The sequence below is a fragment of the Pseudophryne corroboree genome, chromosome 7 (assembly GCF_028390025.1).
Source record: "Pseudophryne corroboree isolate aPseCor3 chromosome 7, aPseCor3.hap2, whole genome shotgun sequence".
In the NCBI taxonomy this organism is placed as follows: domain Eukaryota; kingdom Metazoa; phylum Chordata; class Amphibia; order Anura; family Myobatrachidae; genus Pseudophryne; species Pseudophryne corroboree.
In genome coordinates, this window is record NC_086450.1 from 176,400,103 (window position 1) to 176,426,664 (window position 26,562).

A 26,562-nucleotide genomic window follows, 5' to 3' on the forward strand; every position below is an offset into this window, starting at 1 on the left:
CTATCTGACCACAAGTTTGCCAGCCTTATTGAAATGTATATAGGGTGAGAAAGCCTAATTACACTTTATATGTAACTATTCATCTTTGGGGGAATGGGGGGGTTCTAAAATATAATATTAGGAGAATTAAATGAAACTAACCATAAAATCAGCAGAAAGAATGGGCAGATGTGTTTGTTGGTAAGGTTAGAGTCAGTGGTTATAAGACTACCATTCTTCTGTATCCTCAATCTCTCTAAATTGGTTGTCAGTATGTAGTTCATTGGAGTTAGTTAAGATTACCACAACAATCTTGACTGTGATACATCAGAACACAATGAGGGGACATTCATGAAAACTGGAGCACACGTAGCTATGCGTGTACTGGTAAAGGTACTGTAATCCTATACAACACCATTGACCTTTGCTTTCATTTTCTAAATTGAACTTGAAAATGCCCATTAGCATCCAGTTGGTTGCTATGGGCTACAAACCTATTTTGGACTAATTGTACAAATTAGGTTTCATATGTGCCTAGACTATCAGATGTCCAGGAGAATCACAAATTTCAGGGAGCTTTCCTGGAGATATATATACTAAGGTGTGTGTTTATAGAAGTGCAGATGTTGCCCATAGCAACCAGATTATAGCTAATCTAGAAACTGCTAGATAAATGATAAATAGAATCTTATTGGTTGCTATGGGCAACATCATTATGGCACTGTGCCCTCAATGCACAACGTTCCAAATCATTTTCTGTGCAGCAGGAGATGGGGCCATGGCAATGTAAATCATCATTCCATCCCTTGCACTTCTTCCCCCTGGACACCCCCTCCACGAATAGGTCAGCAAGTATGATTTATGTATAGCAGTAATCAGGTATTGCTGGCTTTGACATCCACTACCTTTCATATAGAGATAACTGTGGAAATATGGTGGGCCCCCTCCATTAAACAGAGTGACGCGTGAGGTCATAAGTTCTTCATCAGTGTCAATGTGGCTATCTGCTTCTTCATCACTGTCCAAAAACTGCAAGTGGAAAAAAAAGAAAACGATATTTAAAAACATGAATAGAGAGCTCTTCTTTACAAATCTAACAAAAGGACATAGGGGATAATTCAGACCTGATTATAGCAGCACATTTGTTAGCAGTTGGGCAAAACCATGTGCACTGCAGGGGGGGGGGGGGGGTTTGAGATATAACATGTGCAGAGAGAGTAGATTTGGGTGTGGTGTGCTCAATCTGAAATCTAAATTGCAGTGTAAAAATAAAGCAGCCACCCAGCCAAATCTAAATCTCTCTGCAAATGTTATATCTGCCCCCCCTGCAGTGCACATGGCTCTGCCCAACTGCTAACAAATTTGCTGCTGCGATCAGGTCTGAATCACCCCCATAGTCTTTTCAGTAACCGTCCTATAATCTCCGCATAAACACTTCCTGCAGAGTCTAAGAAAACCACAAACACTTGAGGCTTAAGCACAGTAACAACAAAAAAACTTTTTTTTGGCTAACAAGATACAGATGAATTCAGACTCCACAATAGAATATAGAAAGCCTATAGAAATAAACAAAGCAATAGTTGAGCTACAGGATGCGAATGAGTGAAAAACATAAATAGTAGAAATACTATTTAGAAAACAAATGATGAACTTTTATAGAACGTTCTGTCAAGACATGTTACTATATATAGAGGATGTTTTTGCCATTAATGGGATCAACGAAAGAAAAGTAGCAAATCCAAAATTTTCATTTGGGATAGGAGGAAATACTAACCGAATCCATACTTCCACACTGTGATCCATAGCTGCCGGGTTTGGAAATCCGAAGAATCTCCTCATCGGTTAAGTGACCATCACTGGAGTTTCTGGCATCAGTAGAACCTGGTGGGCCTTCATCAAACTCTTCATGATCATAGTCCGATTCCACATCTGGGGGATAGCTGTAGATAGGCTCCTGCGCTTCCTCACTGTTACTCTGTATATCTGATAAGCACTGATAAATGCTCTCAGACTTATCGGAGATGGCGCTGTATGCATCTTGAGTAGATAAAAGCTCCAGTGGGGATACCTGCGAATCTGTGGATGTGCCAGTTTGATCATCAGGGATTTTCATGTACGTACCATCTTCTGAGTAGCTTTCATTGGTCTTCATGTCATCTTCCAGCAGCATGGGTGGAGGAGGTGGAAAAATCTCATCATCTGCATGAAATCCCTCATCCACCTCCTCTTCGGCTAGAGGTGCCACCACACTGCTTTCCACATTCAAAGGTCCATCAATTCCATTCTCCAAGCTGTTGGCACTCTCATCCAGATTCCCAAAGTCTAACAGTTCTAAAAACTCTTGGGCAACCCGAGATGCTTCCTTCTCCAGCTTATGTATCTGCTGTTCTCTCTGTCTTGTCACCTCATTCCGGGTATCCACGCAGGAGATGGACACGCCATCCAGCTTTTGTTGGTGATGTAGTTTCTCAATCTCTTTCTCTAGTCGCAAGATCTCTTCCATTTGTCGCCTCTCCTCTTCTTGCAGTAGAAGATTCTCCAGGTTTCGTGCTTTCTCCTGTTCTTCCTAAAAGTAAACAGTATAATGGTTAATTGTTAATAAACTCTATAACAAGAAAACAGTAATTTTTTTAACTTGTGGCAAATATTTGTTCTGTAATCAGAGGATCTATATACCAGATTTCAACATTATTGTATTCATCCTCTTTCCATGAACATTGTCTGAAAGAGCCAGAGTGGGACAGCATGAAACATGCCCAGCAATAGGTTGATATATACTTTCCCTCTAAAGGCCTGTTACTATGTAATTCGATATAAGATACGGTTGCTATCAGTACAGTCGGTATACTGAGAAAGTCAATGATTCAGTTTCAGGACACAATTAAGTGAAATATAAAGAAAGAGTACTGTACCCAGAAGTGGAGAGTGAAACATGTATGCATTCCTATTCAATCCTGGTAGAACAATGTAAAACAGTAAATTGTATTGATTATATTTAGGGGAAATGTGGCTCTTTTGTATAAATAAGTCTGCATTTATGGGAAGTGCTCAGATGAGCATATCAATATGGTGGCATCTGCTAGGCATGCAAAGTTAGCATCTTCTGATCGATGGATCTGGCTGAATATTGAGGCAGTGGTGTTTTATACCAAATACATGCATCTAAGGAGTGGAGGCAGCATTTACAAGACATTCTGCCTTAGTGGGTGGCAGCAGGGCTTCATTTGTATGCTTATTTGGGGCTTGCAAAGCCACAACCCAACAACTACCTGCAAGCTGAGCTTTATATGGGAGAACACAATTATAGGAGCATATCTAAAATGTAATCATTTTATTATGTAGTGACACGGAATAAAGACTGTGTGGGTGTCTGCTCATTCTTGAAACAGAGTTAAAACATATATGAAGCCAGAACCAGTAGTCTTTTAGGAAAAAAAAGGAAAAAGTTTAAATAATTGGAGCATTGGATTTCTAGGGATGATTTTTTATCTTTTCCATCATGCGTGTATCTGCTTTGACCTACAATTATGCAAAAGGTCAGTCTTTTTTTATGGGAACTATTCCTAAAAGCAAAATGGGGGTTATTTACCTATACATGTGGTAAATGGACATTAGCACATAATGACACAGGGTGAGCCAAGAAGGATTGGATTAAAAGTTAAAAATTAGTAATAGTGAATGAACAGAACTGACCTGTGCAGCCCGGAGCTCAGCCTCCAACCTTTCCTGTTCCCTAAACGAGAGAAATAACCGATTAGCAGATTCGGCAAACTGAGGACCCATTTCAGTAAGGACTGCAAATTCTGCTAAGTAGCAGAATTTGCACTCCTTCTGATCGCATGCTGGCTGCTGGCTGCCTCCTCTCCCTCCCCCCCCCCCCCCCCTCCCCTCCACCTTGATCAAGAAGAAATCGTGATCGCACTGCAATTTCTGCTTGATCGCAAAAAATGGGGATAGCCTCCTGCCGGCACAGCCTGGCTGCGCCTGTAGGAGGCCCACCGCCATCTTTTTGATCACGGCGGCTGCATGCGGCACCACGCTGCTACCGCAACCAAGCCCCATGTTGACGGCGCCACCCCCCCCACAAGCGAACACCTCTGTCTGACTGACAGGCACAGGCGTTCGCATTTTCTGTGGGTGCAGAAAATGCGGGCGTATGTGCAGGACGGGCCCTGCGCAAGTGACAACATCCTTTTAGCAATTTTTGCGGTTGGATCACGTATTGTAATCCAACCTGAATCGGGATCCGAATGTGGATCTCAGGTAACACAGTACAGTCTCTTAAAACATAAGTGCTGCAAATAAATACAGAGTTTGTGTATTCTTATAAGAAATGTCCTCTCAATTTGTCACCTAGACCATCCAAAGCCTTAAATGTGCTCTCAAGTATGCTAACTATATTTAAAATGCATTTAAAATTGTAACTATAGAATAGTATAATGTTCTTTACACAATTTTTACTTGGCACAGAAAATATCCATAGCAAGTTTTAGATGATTTTGTGTTGACCCACTAAATAATATATTGTCACAGTCCTCTGGATCCCGCCGCTGAGGTTTTCTTCCAACAGTTGTTTGTGAGGAGGATGCACAACCTGAAGCGGTCCTGCTGTGGCCTATTGCACAATTAGGGATCACCGCATAAATACTGGGACCCAAACACTGCCTAGACATACTGTAGGGAGGGATCAAGTAAGAGAATAAAATAGATTTGGGAAGGGGGCTTTAAAGTCTAGATCTATGCTGGATTATCCAATGATAAGCAGTACACTGTTGGTACCGCAGCTGGAACACTAATTTGGGTTTATGATCCTGCAAATGTAAACCAACTTCGTCTACCTTCTCTCTTCCTCTTCTCTTCTTTTTCTCTCTTCCTCCATTTTCCGCTGCTCTTCCAGCTCCTGCCTCCGTCTTTCTTCCTCCTCTTCCCGCTTTCTTTCTTCCTCTTCCCACCGCCTCCTCTCTTCCTCCAGCATTTGCTGATAGAGGCGTCTGGCCGTCTTCCCACGCCAGTGCTTCTGAAACTGTACAGCGGAGTGCTGGAGACGGACAAATGCAGTTCTCCAAAAATGAGCCCGGTAATTCTTCTGAATCGTGATGATGGAGAGACGTACACGCTTATAAGACTTTCTGCAAGGAAGAAAATATTAAGGTAAGCAAGTTAGAGAATGGTAACTTTCTGTTTAATTCCACTCATAAAGAAGGGCTCTTATTTCCAATATTTGGATACTACAAACAAAGTCTATACAAAAAAACAAAAACTTGATTTGATGCAAATAAGACATGTCCTAAGGCCGCACAAGGAAATAGATAATGCAGTGTTAAGTAACGCAAAACAATTCTGAAACAATATTATATACCTGGTATTTATAATACCTTTCAATAAGCAGAGCAATCTGTGTCACTGCCCACTTCTGGTTCAGCACTTAACTGTTTACTCCAGTTCCGCTGCTTCACAGTTCACTTTTGATTCCTTGCAGCATTGTACGAGTACTCTAAAGATGTAGCTGTACAGTATTACTACATACTTCTGTATCCGTGGAGTACTGCACCCACGTCATAACGCTATTGTAATTCACAGGTCAACTACTTCATATGATCACTGTACACTCGTGATTCTTTCCAGTGCTGCATTCTAAAGCTCCCTCGCTCCTCACTCAACAGTAACTTCACACCCCGGAGATTCTGCAGCCCTGCATACTGAAGCCCCTTTGTATAACTGCACACCCATGATTCTCCGCAGTTCTGCATACTGGATCTCCCGATATAACTACACACCCATGAATGATTCTCTGCAGCACTAAATACTGAAGCTCCCCTGTGTAACTCTATACCCATGATTCTCTGCAGTACTGCATACTGGATATCCCGATATAACTACACACCCATGAATGATTCTCTGCAGTTCCGCATACTGGATCTCCCGATATAACTACACACCCATGAATGATTCTCTGCAGCACTATACACTGAAGCTCCCCTGTGTAACTCTATACCCATGATTCTCTGCAGTACTGCATACTGGATATCCCGGTATAACTGCACACCCAGGAATGATTCTGTGCAGCACTGTATACTGAAGCTTCCCTGTATAATAAAGCAACCATGAATCTCCGCAGACCTGCATATTGAAGCTCCCGTGTAACTGCGCTATCATGATTCTCCGCAGCACTGCATACTGGATCTCTCCGTATAACTGTGCAATCAAGATTCTCTGCAGTACTGCAGATTAAAGATCCCTGTACAACAGCCATGATTCTCTGCAGCATTCCAGCACTGTAAAGTGTAACTCCCCAGTTCAAGAGCATCATTGAGTGTATACTCTTTATTCCATACAGCAGGGCCGTAACTGCGTGTGTGCCAAGTGGGCTTGGCACACAGCGCAGTTGCCCTGAGGGCGCACGGCCAGCGGCATGTAATGAGTCAAATTGACTCATTACATGCCGCCTGTTCTGTGCTGTGCGCCGCCGCGCTGTGGAGGGAGAAGAGAGCAGCGTCGGGCAGGTGAGAAGGAGGAGGAGGGAGGGGGACTGGAGCCGCAGCAGCGCTATTTCATTGGTAGTAAGCGCCGCTGCAGCAGCCCCCTCTCCTTCCGTATTGGCTGCCTGGCGCTGCTGTGGATGCTGGGTTGTGGTTCCTCCATCCCAGCATCCACAGCAGCGCCAGGCAGCCAATACGGAAGAAGAGGGGACTGCTGCAGCGGCACTTACTACCAATTACATAGCGCTGCTGCGGCTCCAGTCCCCCTCCCTCCTCCTCACCTGCCTGCACAGAGGAAGCTGCACGAGGAGCCTGTCAGCGGGGAGATGGTAAGTATCTCTCTCTCTCTCTCGGACAGCATCTGCCATAATGTGTAAAAAGGGGGACGCTGGCTGCCGCAATGTGTAAAAAGGGGGACGCTGGCTGCTGCAATGTGTATAAAGGGGGACACCATCTGCCGTAATGTGTAAAAAGGGGGACACCATCTGCCGTAATGTGTAAAAAGGGGTACACCATCTGCCGGAATATGTAAAAAGGGGGCCTGGCTGCCGCAATGTGTAAAAAGGGGGACTGGCTGCCGCAATGTGTAAAAAGGGGGACGCTGGCTGCTGCAATGTGTATAAAGGGGGACACCATCTGCCGTAATGTGTAAAAAGGGGGATGCTGTCTGCCGCAATGTGTAAAAAGGGGGACGCTGGCTGCTGCAATGTGTATAAAGGGGGACACCATCTGCCGTAATGTGTAAAAAGGGGGACGCCGTCTGCCGTAATGTGTAAAAAGGGGGACTGGCTGCCGCAATGTGTAAAAAGGGGGACTGGCTGCCGCAATGTGTAAAAAGGGTGACTGGCTGCCGCAATGTGTAAAAAGGGGGACTGGCTGCCGCAATGTGTAAAAAGGGGGCCTGGCTGCCGCAATGTATAAATAGGGGGCCTGGCTGCCGCAATGTGTAAAAAGGGGAACTGGCTGCCGTAATGTGTAAAAAGGAGGACCGGCTGCCGCAATGTGTAAAAAGGGGGACCGGCTGCCGCAATGTGTAAAAAGGGGGACTGGCTGCCGCAATGTGTAAAAAGGGGGACTGGCTGCCGCAATGTGTAAAAAGGAGGACCGGCTGCCGCAATGTGTAAAAAGGGGTACACCATCTGCCGGAATATGTAAAAAGGGGGCCTGGCTGCCGCAATGTGTAAAAAGGGGGACTGGCTGCCGCAATGTGTAAAAAGGGGGACTGGCTGCCGCAATGTGTAAAAAGGGGGCCTGGCTGCCGCAATGTGTAAAAAGGGGAACTGGCTGCCGTAATGTGTAAAAAGGAGGACCGGCTGCCGCAATGTGTAAAAAGGGGGACTGGCTGCCGCAATGTGTAAAAAGGGGGACTGGCTGCCGCAATGTGTAAAAAGGGGAACTGGCTGCCGTAATGTGTAAAAAGGAGGACCGGCTGCCGCAATGTGTAAAAAGGGGTACACCATCTGCCGGAATATGTAAAAAGGGGGCCTGGCTGCCGCAATGTGTAAAAAGGGGGACTGGCTGCCGCAATGTGTAAAAAGGGGGACTGGCTGCCACAATGTGTAAAAAGGGGGACTGGCTGCCACAATGTGTAAAAAGGGGGACTGGCTGCTGCAATGTGTAAAAAGGGGGACGCTGGCTGCTGCAATGTGTAAAAAGGGGGACGCTGTCTGCCGTAATGTGTAAAAAGGGGGACTATCTGCTGTAATGTGTAAAAAGGGGGACGCTGTCTGCTGTAATGTATAAAAGGGTCTCTACCTGGTGTAGTGGCGCTACTGTGCAGCGTAATTTGAATAATGGAGACTACTGTGCACCGTAGTATGAATTGCTATTATTTTGTGGCCACGCCCCTTCCCCATAAAGCCACGCCCCTATATATTTTTTGCGCGCCTGCGGCGCGCACTGCCCCTGTCTTACATTGGGGGGGGGCGCCAATGTCGTTTCTTGCACACAGCACTAAAATGCCTAGTCACAGCACTGTCTCCTGAAGCTATTGTGCTCTAAATTCCAGTTCCCTAGCATCAGCACACACTCCTGACTCCCAGCAGCACTAAATGAGCCACTGTCAGTGCTTCATACAATTACTGCACCATTCTGACTTCTGCATCTTGCATATAAGGCATTATCTAGTCCCACATCCTGTCCTGGAAACCCCAAATAACAGGACAAGCTAAAAATAGAAATACTTCTAGAGGAAAGTCCTGTTCTAATCCCAGTACAGTGCCTAACAACATCTTTCCACAACTTCTTAAAGTACTGTACATCATTTACTTCATCTGGCATTCAAAAACTCTTCAGTCCAAAATCTGTCTTTTTATATATACTGTAGCAATATAAATCTGCTCCTAACAAAGGTACATTGTTGTTTTCTTGCCCATGGTCAGTCTGATTAGTTTTACAAAGCTATAAGCAGAGCCATGCCTACTAATGAATCAGTGCCTCACTGTGAACACCTGTCAGGTCATTCAAAAATCAATTTAATTCCTGGTTAGTATGGTTTGCTGGCTGCGCTCCTTGGACAGGGCCACTGCAGCCAAGCCTTACCTTGCAATGTACCCTTGGATGTGAGCTCGGATCACCAAGGCAGCCCTCCTCAGTTCCTGTTCCCGACTCTTCTCCAACCGCTGCTCCAGAGCCTCTTTGAGGAACACCTGCAGGTGAAGACAGATAGCCTCTCATTGAGGTGATGGGATCCATAGGACAGGTAGATATCACAACTAGTGTATGTTTGGGAAGTCTGTGCGACTCCACAGCGAGTGCCAAGTGCATGCAGCTACTGTTGCCTCTCTCACTTTAGCACCAGGAGCAGCTGGAAGCAGTACATTGGGAGGGGACTGAGCAGAGGAGGGGGAGAGCTACAGTACGGGAGCTGGTCAGCACGATCACATCAAGCACTGGGCTATACAAAGGTCAGAAGGAAATGCACAGTAGTGTACAAATATAAGACACACAGGATGGGAGGGACACGAGGGACTGAGGAATGTATACAGGATGGGAAAGAAAAGACAGACAGAATACCAGGATGGGTTAGTATGGAAATCCATATACAAACATAGGCACAAAGGTGTGTCATGAATAAGAAGAAACATATACACTGTGATGGTGGGGTAAGCAACGGTTATGTCAGAGCACTGGATATCCAAAATCTAATAGACACTAAATATAGACTAAGAACTCTGCAATATACATGAATTATTGGGCTGCAGAAAATAAGTTGCATACATACACAAGTAGTTTCACTGTCCAGCGACACTGTCATTACCCTTGTAGTAGCATTTCTTGTTGCTCTTTACTGTACAAGTCATTGCAGCTGTTTTATTTGTTTAAAAAAATATGACAAAGAATCTCCCCCCTCCTTGCTTTCCCGGCTTCCTTCCAGAAGTTGTTCCTTCCGTTCACAAACAATCGACGGGAGAAAGAGCACATGGAGCTGAGTAAGTGAGCTGGCTGGCAGTGGGTGCGAGCATGCACTCTACATGGTCTATGGAACTCAGCAGTAAGGGGGGACTCTAGCGAAGCAGTGCAAAAATAGCACAAATGGGGGCTTTGGTGGGTTAGTGAATAGCAGTGCAGGAACCCTTAGACGACCAATGTAGTAAAACTACAGGAGCAGTGTAATAAATGCAGGAAAGTTAGTAGATCAGCTCCAGAAATTGTCAGATGAACTAGTAAAGCAGTTCAGTACATATCCAAGCCTTCCACACTAAATTCTCATACAAAAAAAATCAGATGTAAGCTGATGAGTTGTGCGTGAGTAGGTATGTTGCAAGTGTACAGATAAAGAGTTATGATCCAACAACTTAAATTATGCATTGAAAAGGTTTCACTTCTTGTCATGTCAAAATCCAATCATTTTTTATTCATTTATTAACTTCTGATTGAAAATAAGATCTAATCCTAATACAAGTGTACCTTGTTACTACATTGATAGTACAAGTAGGGTTAGGCAGGCTAGTGAAGGGACACACAACTACAAGTGAGAAGACTTCATTGCCACCGTGCAAGGGATTTCCAATGTTGTCAATGATCTTGCCAACATTGACAGCAAACATAGCCAGCCAAATTCAAAAGAATAAAAGTGTGAGCGGGTTGGGATTGCGATACAGAGGATTGGGATCCCGGCCGTCAGTGTGCCGGCAGGGGGGCGAACGCAACAAAGCCCCTTGCGGGCTCGGTGCCTCACTGCGCTCGCCACAGGTTCTATTCCCACTGTATGGGAATAGTCCCTGTTAGTTGGCATGCCAACTGTCGAGATGTGTGGTGGTCGGGATGCCGGCGTCGGTATACTAACTACATCCCATGTGAGCTACTCCAGGAGAGGCAATAGGCAGCAAAAAAGCTAACCAAGACAACACGTAGCAAGGGAGGTTCCCAGTTAGGGACTGCAAACAGCCATGGAGATCTCCTGGCAGGGACAGACAGCAAGCAGCAAGGGAGCTCCCCTGGCAGGGACTGATTGCGAGCAAAGAGGAATCTCACCTGGAAGGGACATAAAGTAAGCAGCAATGGAGCTCCCCTGGCAGGGACAGTCCGCGAACAGCAAGGGAGTTCCCCTGACAGGGACAGACAGCGAACAGCAAGGGAGCTCTCCTGGCAGGGACAGACAGCAAGCAGCAAGGGAGCTCACCTGGAAGGGACATAAAGCAAGCAGCAATGGAGCTCCCCTGGCAGGGACAGACAGCGAGCAGCAAGGGAGTTCCCCTGACAGGGCCAGACAGCGAGCAGCAAGGGAGCGCCTCTAGCAGGGACAGATTGTGAGCAGAGAGGGAGCTCCCCTGGCAGGGACAGGTGGCAAGCAGCAAAGGAGCTCCCCTGCAGGGACAGGCGACGAGCAGCAAGGGCGCTCCCCTGGCAGAGACAGACTGCAGGATTAGAGTCCTGGAGGCAGTTCCAGCAATATAGTGATAACACCACAAGAGCACTGCTTACACAGAGAGAATAAACTAGATATCCACAAATGGTGGGGACTGCACAATGAGGGTTAAGATCAACATTAACTGCAATAACACTTCTCCACTGTTAAAAGAGTGAATCTCATTGAAGGCATAAGAACGAACATACAAAAGACACTGGGTGCTGCTTGTGACCTTCAGCAGAACAAAGAGGCCTTTCTGTGCGACATACTAGAGGCAACAGGCTTCTGATCCCATCCACAATAACTCTGTGTAATTAGCTAGGCCTGGCATTCATCCACAAGCTCCCAACTTGTGCCACCCAACTACAGCAGGACAAGCTCCATGTGATGCCTCTCTGCTCCCTTAGTCACACATCTCCAAGTGATATCACCCTGCTTGTGACCCACACAGCCCCCTGCTTCTCCCCCACCCACTGCCTCATACCACAGGGTGACTTATCGGCTGGTGGAGGGCAAACAAATCAGTCACAGTGGTTTTCCACTTATAACATAACGACTGTCTTTTCGTGCAGAAACAATACTTATTTCATAACAGAATATTTAATATGACATTTCATCAGAAGAAAATCCACCATCAATAAAAAGACAAAAAAATTAAATGAATCATTCTATTCAGACAACTTCCAGGCAGCTAGCTGAGCGGGATTCATTCTCCAGATTTTTGCTTCACAATAAACCCCATCTGGTCGTAATGAATAAAGTCCGTATGCAGTTGCATGTATCCAAAATAGTTACACATATATTAATTAAGCTGCTAATTGTAGATCTAATACCAAATAATTGAGGCAACCGATGGCTTTTCAGCCGGGGAACTAAACGTTCCAGCATACTCAGCGGCAGAGCCTCAGCTTAACTAGTCCTGTTACACACTTATCAGCTAACATCACACACATGTGACCGCTGGCATCCCGACCGCAGGAATGCCAGACGCATCCCATTTCGAAGTCCCTTACAAGACTCTCCTTAATTGGAACTAATTAGGACTGTCGTAGCTGTAGTAAATTTAAAAGTGGTTCTTTAAAGTCTTTTCCAGCCTCAATTAATAAGTATACTTCGTATCTTCAGCGCACCTCTAAGTTGGAAACACTCAAATCCTCATGACCAAAGACCTGAATAGGCAACAGAGTACCATCTTGTCATATAGCTAAACTTATCTCCATACCTTTGTTTTCCCGAGCTGCCACTCTTTTTTTGACCCATCGAAAGTCAACAGAAAAGCGGCACATCTCCCCCGAACATCATCTGTACATTTTAGGTTATTCAGAAGCATCTTATACCTGCAACCACAGAGTCAGTGCATAGTGAGGCTCCTGACATTCATGTAACATAAGCTGCACTACAAAAAAAACCAACAACAAAAATGGGGAAACAGGGAGGCTATCAAATAAGTTGTAACATTTTTTGTGCTTTATAACAGCATATAAAAAAAAATTCAGCTTTGATATAGCATTAAGAGGTAGACTGTTTAGCAAAATGCGACAAAGATTTTTCAGCAAAGTAAAAATAAGATTTTACTTACCGGTAAATCTATTTCTCGTAGTCCGTAGTGGATGCTGGGGACTCCGTAAGGACCATGGGGACAGACGGGCTCCGCAGGAGACATGGGCACTTTAAGAAAGAATTTAGGTTCTGGTGTGCACTGGCTCCTCCCTCTATGCCCCTCCTCCAGACCTCAGTTAGAGAAACTGTGCCCAGAAGAGCTGACAGTACAAGGAAAGGATTTTGGTAATCCAGGGCAAGATTCATACCAGCCACACCAATCACACCGTATAACATGTGATAACAAATAGTTAACAGTATGACAAATAACAGAGCATCAGGTCCAACCCTGATGCAACCATAACTTAACCCTTATTGAAGCAATAACTATATACAAGTATTGCAGAAGAAGTCCGCACTTGGGACGGGCGCCCAGCATCCGCTACGGACTACGAGAAATAGATTTACCGGTAAGTAAAATCTTATTTTCTCTAACGTCCTAGTGGATGCTGGGGACTCCGTAAGGACCATGGGGATTATACCAAAGCTCCCAAACGGGTGGGAGAGTGCGGATGACTCTGCAGCACCGATTGAGCAAACACAAGGTCCTCCTCAGCCAGGGTATCAAACTTGCAGAACTTTGCAAAAGTGTTTGAACCTGACCAAGTAGCCGCTCAGCAAAGCTGTAATGCCGAGACCCCTCGGGCAGCCGCCCAAGAAGAGCCCACCTTCCTAGTGGAATGGGCCTTAACTGATTTTGGCAGCGGCAATCCAGCCGCAGAATGAGCCTGCTGAATCGTGTTACAGATCCAGCGAGCAATAGTTTGCTTTGAAGCAGGAGCACCAAGCTTGTTGGAAGCATACAGGATAAACAAAGACTCTGTTTTCCTGACCCTAGCCGTTCTGGCTACATAAACCTTCAAAGCCCTGACCACATCAAGTAACTCGGAATCCTCCAAGTCAGTAGTAGCCACAGACACCACAATAGGTTGGTTTATATGAAAGGATGAAACCACTTTTGGCAGAAATTGTGGACGGGTCCACAATTCTGCTCTATCCGCATGGAAAACCAGATAGGGGCTTTTATGTGACAAAGCCGCCAACTCTGACACACGCCTAGCCGAAGCCAAGGCTAATAGCATGACCACCTTCCACGTGAGATATTTCAACTCCACCGTTTTGAGTGGTTCAAACCAGTGGGATTTCAGGAAACTCAACACCACGTTAAGATCCCAAGGTGCCACTGGAGGCACAAAAGGGGGCTGAATATGCAGCACTCCCTTTACAAACGTCTGAACTTCAGGTAAAGAAGCCAACTCTTTTTGAAAGAAAATGGATAGGGCCGAAATCTGGACCTTAATGGAACCCAAGTTTAGGCCCAAATTCACTCCGGACTGTAGGAAGTGAAGGAAACGGCCCAGCTGGAATTCCTCCATAGGAGCATTGCTGGCCTCACACCAAGCAACATATTTTCGCCATATACGGTGATAATGTTGAGCTGTCACGTCCTTCCTAGCCTTTATCAGCGTAATAATGACCTCATCCGGAATGCCTTTCTCTGCTAGGATCCGGCGTTCAACCGCCATGCCGTCAAACGCAGCCGCGGTAAGTCTTGGAACAGACAGGGCCCCTGTTGCAACAAGTCCTGTCTTAGAGGAAGAGGCCACGGGTCCTCTGTGAGCATTTCTTGCAGATCTGGATACCAAGTCCTTCGTGGCCAATCTGGAACAATGAGTATTGTTCTCACTCCTCTTTTTCTTATTATCCTCAGCACTTTGGGTATGAGAGGAAGAGGAGGAAATACATAGACCGATTGGAACACCCATGGTGTCACCAGGGCGTCTACAGCTATCGCCTGAGGGTCTCTTGACCTGGCGCAATACCGCTGTAGCTTTTTGTTGAGGCGGGATGCCATCATGTCCACCTGTGGCAGTTCCCACCGACTTGTAATCTGTGCGAAGACTTCCTGATGAAGTCCCCACTCTCCCGGGTGGAGGTCGTGTCTGTTGAGAAAGTCTGCTTCCCAGTTGTCCACTCCCGGGATGAACACTGCTGACAGTGCGCTTACGTGATTCTCCGCCCAGCGAAGAATCTTGGTGGCTTCCGCCATCACCACTCTGCTCCTTGTGCCGCCTTGGCGGTTTACATGAGCCACTGCGGTGATGTTGTCTGACTGAATCAGAACCGGATGGTCGCGAAGCAGGGTCTCCGCTTGACGTAGGGCGTTGTATATGGCCCTTAGTTCCAGGATGTTGATGTGAAGGCAAGTCTCTTGACTTGACCACAGACCTTGGAAATTTCTTCCCTGTGTAACTGCACCCCAACCTCGGAGGCTTGCGTCCGTGGTCACCAGGACCCAGTCCTGAATGCCGAATCTGCGGCCCTTGAGAAGGGGAGCGCTCTGTAGCCACCACAGGAGTGACACCCTGGCCCTGGGGGATAGGGTGATTAACCAATGCATCTGAAGATGTGATCCGGACCACTTGTCCAGTAAGTCCCATTGAAAAGTCCTCGCATGGAACCTGCCGAAGGGAATGGCCTTGTATGATGCCACCATCTTTCCCAGGACACGAGTGCAGTGATGCACTGACACCTGTTTTGGTTTTAATAGGTTCCTGACCAGTGTCATGAGTTCCTGAGCTCTCTCTAACGGGAGATAAACCCTTTTCTGGTCTGTGTCTAGAATCATGCCCAGGAAAGGCAGACGAGTCGTAGGAACGAACTGCGACTTTGGAATATTTAGAATCCAGCCGTGTTGCCGAAACACTTCCAGAGAAAGTGCTACGCTGATCAGCAACTGGTCTCTCGATCTCGCTTTTATGAGGAGATCGTCCAAGTATGGGATAATTGTGACTCCTTGCTTTCGCAGGAGTACCATCATTTCCGCCATTACCTTGGTAAATATTCTCGGTGCCGCGGAGAGACCAAACGGCAACGTCTGAAATTGGTAATGACATCAGGCGTACCTCAGATTTGTGGTACAGGATTGAGGTGGATAAATGGGGACATGAAGGTATGCATCCTTTATGTCCAGAGACACCATAAAATCCCCCCCTTCCAGGCTTGCGATGACCGCTCTCAGCGATTCCATCTTGAACCTTTTCAGGTATATGTTCAGGGATTTTAAATTCAATATGGGTCTGACCGAACCGTCCGGTTTCGGGACTACAAACATGGTCGAATAATAACCCCTTCCTTGTTGAAGGAGGGGAACTGCAGTTAACACTATTTCCCTCTCGTGGGGGGAAGCTGGCAGGGCCGATTTGAGGTATCGTGAGGGGGCATCTCCTCGAATTCCAGCTTGTATCCCTGAGACACAATCTCTATTGCCCAGGGATCCAACTGGGAGTGAACCCACTTGTGGCTGAAATTTCGAAGCCGTGCCCCCACCGGGCCTAGCTACGCTTGTGGAGCCCCAGCGTCATGCGGTGGATTTTGTAGAGGCCGGGGAGGACTTCTGTTCCTGGGAACTAGCTGTATTGTGCAGCTTCTTTCCTCTGCCCCTGCCTCTGGCAAGAAACGACGCACCTCAGACTTTCTTGTTTCTCTGTGATCTAAAGGACTGCATTTGATAATACGGTGCTCTCTTAGGCTGTGAGGAAACATATGGCAAAAAATTTGACTTTCCAGCAGTAGCTGTGGAGACCAGGTCCGAGAGACCCTCCCCAAACAATTCCTCACCCTTGTAAGGTAAAACCTCCATATGCCTTTTTGAGTCGGCATCACCTGTCCATTGCCGAGTCCACAGGACCCTTCTGGCAGAAATTGACATAGCATTTATTCTAGAACCTAGTAGACTAATGTCTCTTTGAGCATCTCTCATATACAGGACAGCGTCTTTAATATGCCCCAAGGTTAACAATATAGTATCCTTGTCTAAGGTATCAATTTCCTCAGACACGGTATCCGTCCATGCTGCTACAGCACTACACACCCAGGCCGACGCGATCGCCGGCCTCAGTAAGGTACCTGAATGTGTATAAATGGACTTCAGGGTAACCTCCTGCTTGCGATCCGCAGCATCTTTGAGGGTAGCCGTATCCTGTGACGGCAGGGCTACCCTCTTGGATAAGCGTGTTAAAGCTTTGTCCACCTTAGGGGAGGATTCCCAGCTTAACCTGTCCGTTGGCGGGAAAGGATACGCCATAAGAATCCTTTTGGAAATCTGCAGTTTTTTATCTGGAGATTCCCAAGCCTTTTCACATAACTCATTTAGCTCGTGTGAGGGGGGAAAGGTTACCTCCGGCTTCTTTTCCCCATACATATCATGTCAGGGACTGGGATTTCCTCTGTGATGTGCAACACATCCTTAATTGCTATAATCATATAACCGATGGATTTAGCCAATTTTGGCTGTAACTTTGCATCATCGTAATCGACACTGGAGTCAGAATCCATGTCGGTATCTGTGTCAACAATTTGGGATAGTGGGCGCTTCTGAGACCCTGACGGCCTCTGCGACATAGGATGAGGCACGGGTTGGGACCCTGACTGTCCTGAGGCTTCAGCTTTTTCTAACCTTTTATGCAAGGAATTAACATTATCATTTAAAACCTTCCACATATCCATCCAATCAGGTGTCGGCGCCGTCGGCGGAGACACCACATTCACTTGCTCCCGCTCTGCTTCCACATAGCCTTCCTCATCAGACATGTCGACACAAGCGTACCGACACACCACACACACAGGGAATGCCCTTTTTGAAGACAGTTCCCCCACAAGGCCCTTTAGGAGAGACAGAGAGAGTATGCCAGCACACACCCCAGCGCTATAAACCCAGTAATAACACAGTAACTTAATGTTAACCCAGTAGCAGCTGTTTATATATTGTTTTTTGCGCCTAATTATGTGCCCCCCCCCCCCCTCTCTTTTTACCCTCTTCTACCGTGTATCTGCAGGGGAGAGCCTGGGGAGCTTCCTCTCAGCGGAGCTGTGGAGAAAAAATGGCGCTGGTGAGTGCTGAGGAAGAAGCTCCGCCCCCTCGGCGGCGGGCTTCTGTCCTGCTTAAATATGCAATTTTTTGGCGGGGGCTCATACATATATACAGTGCCCAGCTGTTTATATGTTTAACTTGTGCCAAATGAGGTCCCAAATGCTGCCCAGGGCGCCCCCCCCCCCCCCCCTGAGCCCTGCACCCTTACAGTGACCGGAGTATGTGAGGTGTGTGGGAGCAATGGCGCACAGCTGCAGTGCTGTGCGTTACCTCAGTGAAGAACGGAGTCTTCTGCCGCCTGTGAAGTCTTCTTTGCTTCTCATACTCACCCGGCTTCTGTCTTCCGGCTCTGAGAGGGGGACGGCGGCGCGGCTCTGGGATCGGACGGCGAGGGTGAGATCCTGCGTACGATCCCTCTGGAGCTAATGGTGTCCAGTGCCCTGAAGCAGGACCTAGCTTCAGACAGTAGGGCTGCTTCTCTCCCCTCAGTCCCACGATGCAGGGAGTCTGTTGCCAGTAGAGCTCCCTGAAAATAAAAAACCTAACAAAATACTTTCTCTCACCAAACTCAGGAGAGCTCACTGAAAAGCACCCAGCTCGTCTGGGCACAGTATCAAACTGAGGTCTGGAGGAGGGGCATAGAGGGAGGAGCCAGTGTACACCAGAACCTAAATTCTTTCTTAAAGTGCCCATGTCTCCTGCGGAGCCCGTCTATCCCCATGGTCCTTACGGAGTCCCCAGCATCCACTAGGACGTTAGAGAAAAACAATTAACCACAGTCCTGGCTGGCTGCCAAGACCTGCTGTAATAAATAGGTTAGAGTATTGGATGTGCAAGCTCACACTACTATCTTTTTAAAATGGGAGAATACATGTTGGCTAGAAGCTCTAGCTCACAAGTAGATAGGTTGGAAACAACTTTAAAATATCCTTATTTTTGCACTGGAGAGCAGAAGACAATTTGCATATTATCTTAATATCAGTTGAAAGATGAGGAATAAAAAAAAACTTTCTTAAGCTATGAAACACACAGAGGTACAGTGCCAGTCCTTTTCATATGACTGAGAAAAGTAGAAAATCTCTGAAGAAAAAGTACTCACCTGCTCATGAAATCCTGGTACTGTCTGCGGACAGGATATCCAGCTCTACGGATCTTCACTGTCTCAAGCATTCCAGAATATCTCAACTGATTCAAGACAATGCCTGGGCTGAACTTGCTTGGCAGCTGACAGGAGAAAAAACATTACGGTATAAGAGTAGGAATAGGCACAATATAAAAGTGACACAAGAACTAAAATAAAAACACAGAAGCATCTGAGTATATGTCCACAGAGAAAACCGACTGATGAAACCCCGTGGACATCCGAGGTCCCGTTGTGCACAAATGGGTACCATCTTCCCCTCTTCCATTACCTATGGCAGTCTACAGATACCAATGATCTTCAGTGCATGCAGGTTACCCAGGTACCCCGCTCTCTACTAGGCGGCTTGAAAAACAGTGTGCTCTGGCAGCTCTATATGTCCCTGCAATGCATATGTAACAGGGCATAGCACTTACATCAGCACCAGTTCACCTGCCACCACTGTCTTCCTTATTACACCCAATGGCTGTATATGCGAAGCGCTCACCTCAGTTTGCAGGGTTCTCTCATTAGGTGTCACCCTGGGAACGAACCTTGTGAGGTATACATCAGGGTCAGCTATGGGGTTAGACAGCTAACAGCAGAAACTCTACTTTCTTTTCGACTACAGGTGGATTTTTCAGGTACGCTTCACTTTATCAATTACACATGACAGAATAGCAGCTGCCTGCTTCAATCATATTACCTGATTGGTTTTCTGCTTCCCTTGTACTATGGTGTACCTGTTACTTATATAACCCTATTATTGCCTTGATTGTATTATGTAATTAAGTTTTGGAGTTGAAATTTGCATTTTGGTGTTAACAATGATGGAAATTTTTCCAAACTGAATAAAGACAACATTCCATACAAAGATAACAATGTCATATATCCTGACGCTTGTGATGTATAGATGTGACTTCAGTATTTCTGTGAATTCAACTCATATCACATCACCCACTTTTGGGAGGATATATTTTTCTATATTGTTTGTGACATCTTTCTATAGACATTTTACCAGATACAGGTTGAGTATCCCATATCCAAATATTCCGAAATACGGAATATTCCGAAATACTGACTTTTTTGAGTAAGAGTGAGATAGTGAAACCTTTGTTTTCTGATGGCTCAATGTACACAAACTTTGTTTAATACACAAAGTTATTAAAAATATTGTATTAAATGACCTTCAGGCTGTGTGTATAAGGTGTATATGAAACATAAATGAATTGTGTGAATGTACACACACTTTGTTTAATGCACAAAGTTATAAAAAATATTGGCTAAAATGACCTTCTGGCTGTGTGTATAAGGTGTATATGTAACATAAATGCATTCTGTGCTTAGACTTGGGTCCCATCACCATATCATCTCATTATGGTATGCGATTATTCCAAAATACGGAAAAATCCCATATCCAAAATACCTCTGGTCCCAAGCATTTTGGATAAGGGATACTCAACCTGTACTGATCATAATACAATGAGGGATACCTCACTCGTATCTATAATTATATGTGCTGGGACCACTGTGTGCAGGGTTCATTTTTTTGAAGTTGGATCAGCATTGTTGAAAAGAGGCCTAAAACCTGTCGGAATTGGCCGCTAGTTCGACAAAACACGTGGATTCATGGCTAATCCGCCAATCCACATGTTTTCCAACAAGTTGTAAAAATAGCAGCTCCATTGAATAGGTTGAATCCTGATTCGACCAAAAAAAGTCGGAAATTGCCGTCTTTCCAAATTGACGGCGATTACGACTTCAATTGAATAGACCCCTATATGTTCACCAAGTGTTTTCAGTATACACATTATGATCTTTCGTTATTTTATTTTTTTTAGCTTTTGGAAGTTGATTCCATTTTAATGCATATTTAATAAAGGTTATATCCTTATCTGTACATAGGCTGAGTGCCCCAAAAACAAGAGTTTTCTCTTTTTCTTTTGTTGTCAATATTGTCTGTTTTACGCTCCGTGTACACATCCACCTATCTATTTGAATACATATACACCTTCATAGGTGCTCATTATACTACACCAGGGGTGGGGAACATTTTTTCTACCGAGGGCCATTTGGATATTTATAAAATCCTTCGGGGACAATACAAAAAATCTCAACTTAAAAAATTACCCTGCCCCCCAGCAGGTCTGCCCCATAGAGGTACTGTGTGTGCGCGCCAAAAAATGGGTGTGGCCAGTTAAAATGGGACGTGATACACATATGCCCCCAATAGTGCAGTGCAAGATCCACAATTGCCCCCACAGTGCCAGGTATACAAATGCCCCTCACAGTGACAGGTATACAAATGCCCCCACAGTGCCAAGTATACAAATGCCCCTCACAGTGTCAGGTGTATAAATGCCCCTCACAGTGCCAGGTATACAGATGTCCCCACAGTGCCAGGTATACAGATGCCCCCCCCACAGTGCCAGGTATACAAATGCCCCTCACAGTGCCAGGTATACAGGTATACAGATGTCCCCACAGTGCCAGTTATACAGATGCCCCCACAGTGCCAGGTATACAGATGCCCCCCACAGTGCCAGGTATACAGATGCCCCCCACAGTGCCAGGTATACAGATGCCCCCCACAGTGCCAGGTATACAAATGCCCCCGACAGTGCAAGGTATACAGATGCCCCCACAGTGCCCCCCCCCCCCCTTCCGTGCTACTTACCGCTCCTTTCGGCGGGACACGGAGGAGAGCGCGGCTATGTTGGGCGGCGGCGTGTAGGACTTGAAACCAGCCGCCGGTTCGAGAGCCAATCAGAGCTTGCGGACCGGCAGCCGCGGCTCCTGATTGGCTGCCGGTCCGCGATCTCTGATTGGCTCACGAACCGGCGGCTGGTTTCAAGTTCTACACGCCGCCGCCGCGCTCTCCTGCCTGTCCGGACACTGACAGCTGAGACACGCTGCCGCCGGAGAAGCAGGTGGGCTGGAGCAAACGGCTTCGCGGGCCTTATACGGCCCGACGGGCCGGAGGTTCCCCACCCCTGTACTACACTGATGTGGATTGTCCTATGCCATCATTTCTATTGAAATTTCCGGTCAGGAAATCCAGTAATCGTTGGCTGTTATCTCCCTTCCCCCTTTCCTTGGTATCACCCAGTATAGAGAAGCAATATTCAGAAACTGCACGACTAAACCGTATCCTATTAAAGATGACTCAATTATGACCACTGCTGCTTTCCCCAAAGTAGCATTGCTACCCATTTCAGTGATATGTAAGGGGGATGGATTCAACACTGAACGGTGCATACGGCACAAGTGGGCTCCTGGCTTCAGGTAAGGGATTCCCCATCCCAAACATTACATAGAGCAGGGGTGGGGAACCTTTTTTCTACCGAGGGCCATTTGGATATTTATAAAATCCTTTGGGGGCCATACAAAAATTCTCAACTGAAAAAATTACCCTGCCCCCCAGCAGGTCTGCCCCATAGAGGTACGCGCGCGCGCCAAAAAATGGGTGTGGCCAGTTAAAATGGGACGTGATACACATATGCCCCCAATAGTGCAGTGCCAGATCCACAATTGCCCCCACAGTGCCAGGTATACAAATGCCCCTCACAGTGCCAGGTATGCAAATGCCCCCACAGTGCCAAGTATACAAATGCCCCTCACAGTGCCAGGTATACAGATGTCCCCACAGTGCCAGGTATACAGATGCCCCCCCACAGTGCCAGGTATAGAGATGCCCCCCCACAGTGCCAGGTATAGAGATGCCCCCCCACAGTGCCAGGTATAGAGATGCCCCCCCACAGTGCCAGGTATAGAGATGCCCCCCCACAGTGCCAGGTATACAGATGCCCCCCCACAGTGCCAGGTATACAGATGCCCCCCCACAGTGCCAGGTATACAGATGCCCCCCCACAGTGCCAGGTATACAAATGCCCCTCACAGTGCCAGGTATACAAATGCCCCTCACAGTGCCAGGTATACAGATGTCCCCACAGTGCCAGGTATACAGATGACCCCACAGTGCCAGGTATACAGATGCCCCCCACAGTGCCAGGTATACAGATGCCCCCCACAGTGCCAGGTATACAGATGCCCCCCACAGTGCCAGGTATACAGATGCCCCCCACAGTGCCAGGTATACAGATGCCCTCACAGTGCCAGGTATACAGATGACCCCACAGTGCCAGGTTTACAGATGCCCCCACAGTGCCAGGTATACAAAGGCCCCTCACAGTGCCAGGTATACAGATGCCCCCCACAGTGCCAGACATACAAATGCCCCCCACAGTGCCAGGTATACAGATGCCCCCACAGTGCCAGGTATACAAATGCCCCCACAGTGCCAGGTATACAGATGCCCCCACAGTGCCAGGTATAAAGATGCCCCCCACAGTGCCAGGTATAAAGATGCCCCCCACAGTGCCAGGTATACAGATGCCCCCCACAGTGCCAGGTATACAGATGCCCCCACAGTGCCCCCCCCCCCCCCCCCTTCCGTGCTACTTACCGCTCCTTTCGGCGGGACACGGAGGAGAGCGCGGCTATGTTGGGCGGCGGCGTGTAGGACTTGAAACCAGCCGCCGGTTCGATAGCCAATCAGAGCTCGCGGACCGGCAGCCGCGGCTCCTGATTGGCTGCCGGTCCGCAAGCTCTGATTGGCTCACGAACCGGCGGCTGGTTTCAAGTTCTACACGCCGCCGCCGCGCTCTCCTCCCTGTCCTGACACTGACAGCTGAGACACGCTGCCGCCGGACTGAGCGGCGGCGTGTCTCACTGGGAGAATCAGGTGGGTCGGAGCAAACGGCTTCGCGGGCCTTATACGGCCCGCGGGCCGGAGGTTCCCCACCCCTGACATAGGAGGAAGAGATGTCCAAACATATATGGTTGTCCTAAAATTAAATGAACACCTTCACTTTGACACAGTTTCTCCTATGCCTGCTGGTCTCCCAAATGGAGACATGAAGAGTAAGAGAAGACGTCAGACTGACCAGACAGTACTCACCTTCTCGTTGTTGGGCTTAATGCAACGGATGAAGAAGGGGTTTGAAGTGCTAAGCATTGCCATGAGAGAGTGGAGGGATTCCTACAAAGAAACAGACATTTTATCATCGGCAAAGCTTTCTGCATTTACGCCACAGCTACAACTTCAGCATAGACGTTTTAGAGGACTGTCACTTTACAAATACTTTCTTACAACCTCATTGGATCAATCCAATCCAAAAGAGAGATCTAAACAGAAAGGGGTTTATTTAATACCATAATGCATATGAAAACTAACTTTATACAAATATTTGCTTGGTGAATACCAAACAGTTCAGGTTGGTGTTTTTATAAAGAATTAAAGATGGATGCACAAAAAATCATTATTATCCTAAATAGGCACCTAGCAAGAGACAAAAAGAAGTGCTCAAAGGTTGTAGAAGTCTTAGGCAACAGTCTATGGGGGTCATTCAGAGTTGATCGCTAGCTGCCGTTGTTCGCAACACAGCGATCAAGCTAAAAATCGGCATATCTGTGCATGCACCGCAATGCGCAGGCGCGTCGTACAGGTACAATGAGCATCGTGGGTTTGCACAGAGTCTAACGAACATTCCTGTCGCACGGCCGAACGCAGGAAGATTGACATGAAGTGGGCGTTTCTGGGTGACAACAGAAAGTTTTCAGGGAGTGTTTGGCAAAACGCAGGCGTGGCTGGGCGTTCACTGGGCGGGTGTGTGACGTCAAAAGCCGTCCCTCCATTGTTAAAATCAACGCACACCAAGAGTAACTACAGGGCTGGTCTTGTTTTGCACAAAAAAGATTTTGCAGGCGCTCTGCTGCACAAGCGTTCGCACTTCTGCAAAGCGAAAATACGCTCCACGGTGGGCGGCAACAATGCGTTTGCACGGCTGCTAAAAACTGCTAGCGAGTGATCAACTCGGAATGATCCCCTATATGAGAGTTGTAAACTGATCACCGCACTTACTCTGAACTGGGAGCTGACCGTTGGCTTTTTCTTCTGTGTCCCCATCTTTAGTGTTTCCTCACCGCATCTGCTGGAGACTTTTTCAAAAAGATCGTAGATAAAATCTAGCCTAAACAATTGAGAAACAAAGACAGGTATGCGGGTTACATTCTGTATCAGGATAGTACTGAAAGTTGCGGGCTATCCATGTAAAAGTGGACATATCGGTATAGCTGTCCAAAATATGTTACCTGCTATCTCTTAACATGTTCAAAACATCATCACGGAATGTGTCCCTATTCTTCTCAAGGAACCCTTTCACATCATACATGACCTAAAAGCAACAGAGATGGCGTCACTGCACAGCATAAACACTGATAATGCTTTGTTTCTTGTAATGAAGGACACACAGGTCAGGTGACAGAGTGGGTAATCTCAAAACCAATCTCTCTCTGAATATTGAAATGCATTACAAAAAAAATAATATATATCCTGTACCAAAGTGCACCAATCACTCCAATAAATGCAACTCCATCTGCATAACAACTGTATTTTGCTAGAATGCCACATATTTCTGAGTGGGAAAAAAAATCCCTTTGAACTTCACAGAAGATCAGCATGATGTACAGGACATCTGTTGTGAAAATTATTAGCACTCACCTCCCCCGCATAGTGCTTGATTCCAAACTGGTTCTCGGTCACTCGTGGCTTCACGTAATGTGGGTTATTCTGGGACACAAACACAACATCTGCATTGCATTGCATGTAGGGACATTCACACAGGACATATAACTTAACTTAAAATAATAACAATAACTAACCATCTGATAAAAAATAGTGCACCAAAAACTGTCACAAAATGAAAAGATTATAGTCAAACTTAATTGCAAAAAAAAAAAAAAAATGGTACCGTATGAATCAAGTGAGAGGATTAATATCGGACACACTGAGTATTTGCTGAGGTTTGTAAGACTGAGATTCTGATCGGAGACTGAAATGTTACAGATTGAGTACATGATGATACTTACAGTATATGATTGGGGTGGTGATCCGAGACAATGTTGAAATAATGCTATTAATAGTTTGTAATGGACATCTTGGATGCAATTTAATTAAATGCGAAGGTTGTGATATACCATTCCAATACACTGCAACTCAGCCAGCAACATCACTACTCTCTCCTAGCACCCCATAGAGGTGTATAGGAAAATAGCTATATTGAGGGTACATACAAGGCAAATCGGGTGTGGTATAGAAGAGCTACACTGTCTAGATAGACAGGTAGACAGGGTCAAAAGGTCAGCAGAAAGGGTCAACAGTGGTTAAGGTCGACATGTACAAATCGTCAATGTGTATTTTGGTGGGGTTTTTTGCCACATCCTGTATATTTCATGTTCTGTGACCACCATTAGTACAAATGTAGATGCTAACCACACTTCAGGCAAGGTAGCTCTCTCTGTCACCGCTGCGCACACCACAGATTACTATTCCCAATCGTAGTCCATGTGGATAGTAAATCAAGCAAAAGTTGGGAAAAAGTGAAAAGACAAAATAAATAAAATGTAAAAAAACGTGTCGACAACTGTCACGTCGACCTTTTGAACCAATAAAATTTTATACCTGCCGACCTAATGTATGTCAACCATATGGTGTCGACCTATTGACTGTCTAACTAGACAGTGTAGATCTATCATCCTGATACCAGGCAAATCATCTGCACAGCCGAACAGCAGCATCACATCCCGCCTGTGGAGATAC

The 26,562-nt window shown here is 46.4% G+C and overlaps 1 protein-coding gene across 1 annotated transcript in view; it reads right to left on the minus strand.

Moving 5' to 3' along the window:
• The window catches only part of LOC134944878 (unconventional myosin-X-like), a 271,284-nt gene that overhangs the window by 75,721 nt on the left and 169,001 nt on the right, over positions 1–26,562 (minus strand). Inside the window, exons 16-26 of the mRNA XM_063933792.1 lie at positions 25,465–25,533; positions 25,056–25,138; positions 24,826–24,934; positions 23,863–23,943; positions 18,882–19,006; positions 12,533–12,647; positions 9,000–9,106; positions 4,818–5,108; positions 3,673–3,712; positions 1,754–2,545; positions 885–1,008 (exon numbers count right to left, since the gene is read on the minus strand). Of these exons, the coding sequence (XP_063789862.1) occupies positions 885–1,008; positions 1,754–2,545; positions 3,673–3,712; positions 4,818–5,108; positions 9,000–9,106; positions 12,533–12,647; positions 18,882–19,006; positions 23,863–23,943; positions 24,826–24,934; positions 25,056–25,138; positions 25,465–25,533 (1,936 nt within the window). The remainder of the gene's footprint in view (positions 1–884; positions 1,009–1,753; positions 2,546–3,672; positions 3,713–4,817; positions 5,109–8,999; positions 9,107–12,532; positions 12,648–18,881; positions 19,007–23,862; positions 23,944–24,825; positions 24,935–25,055; positions 25,139–25,464; positions 25,534–26,562) is intronic.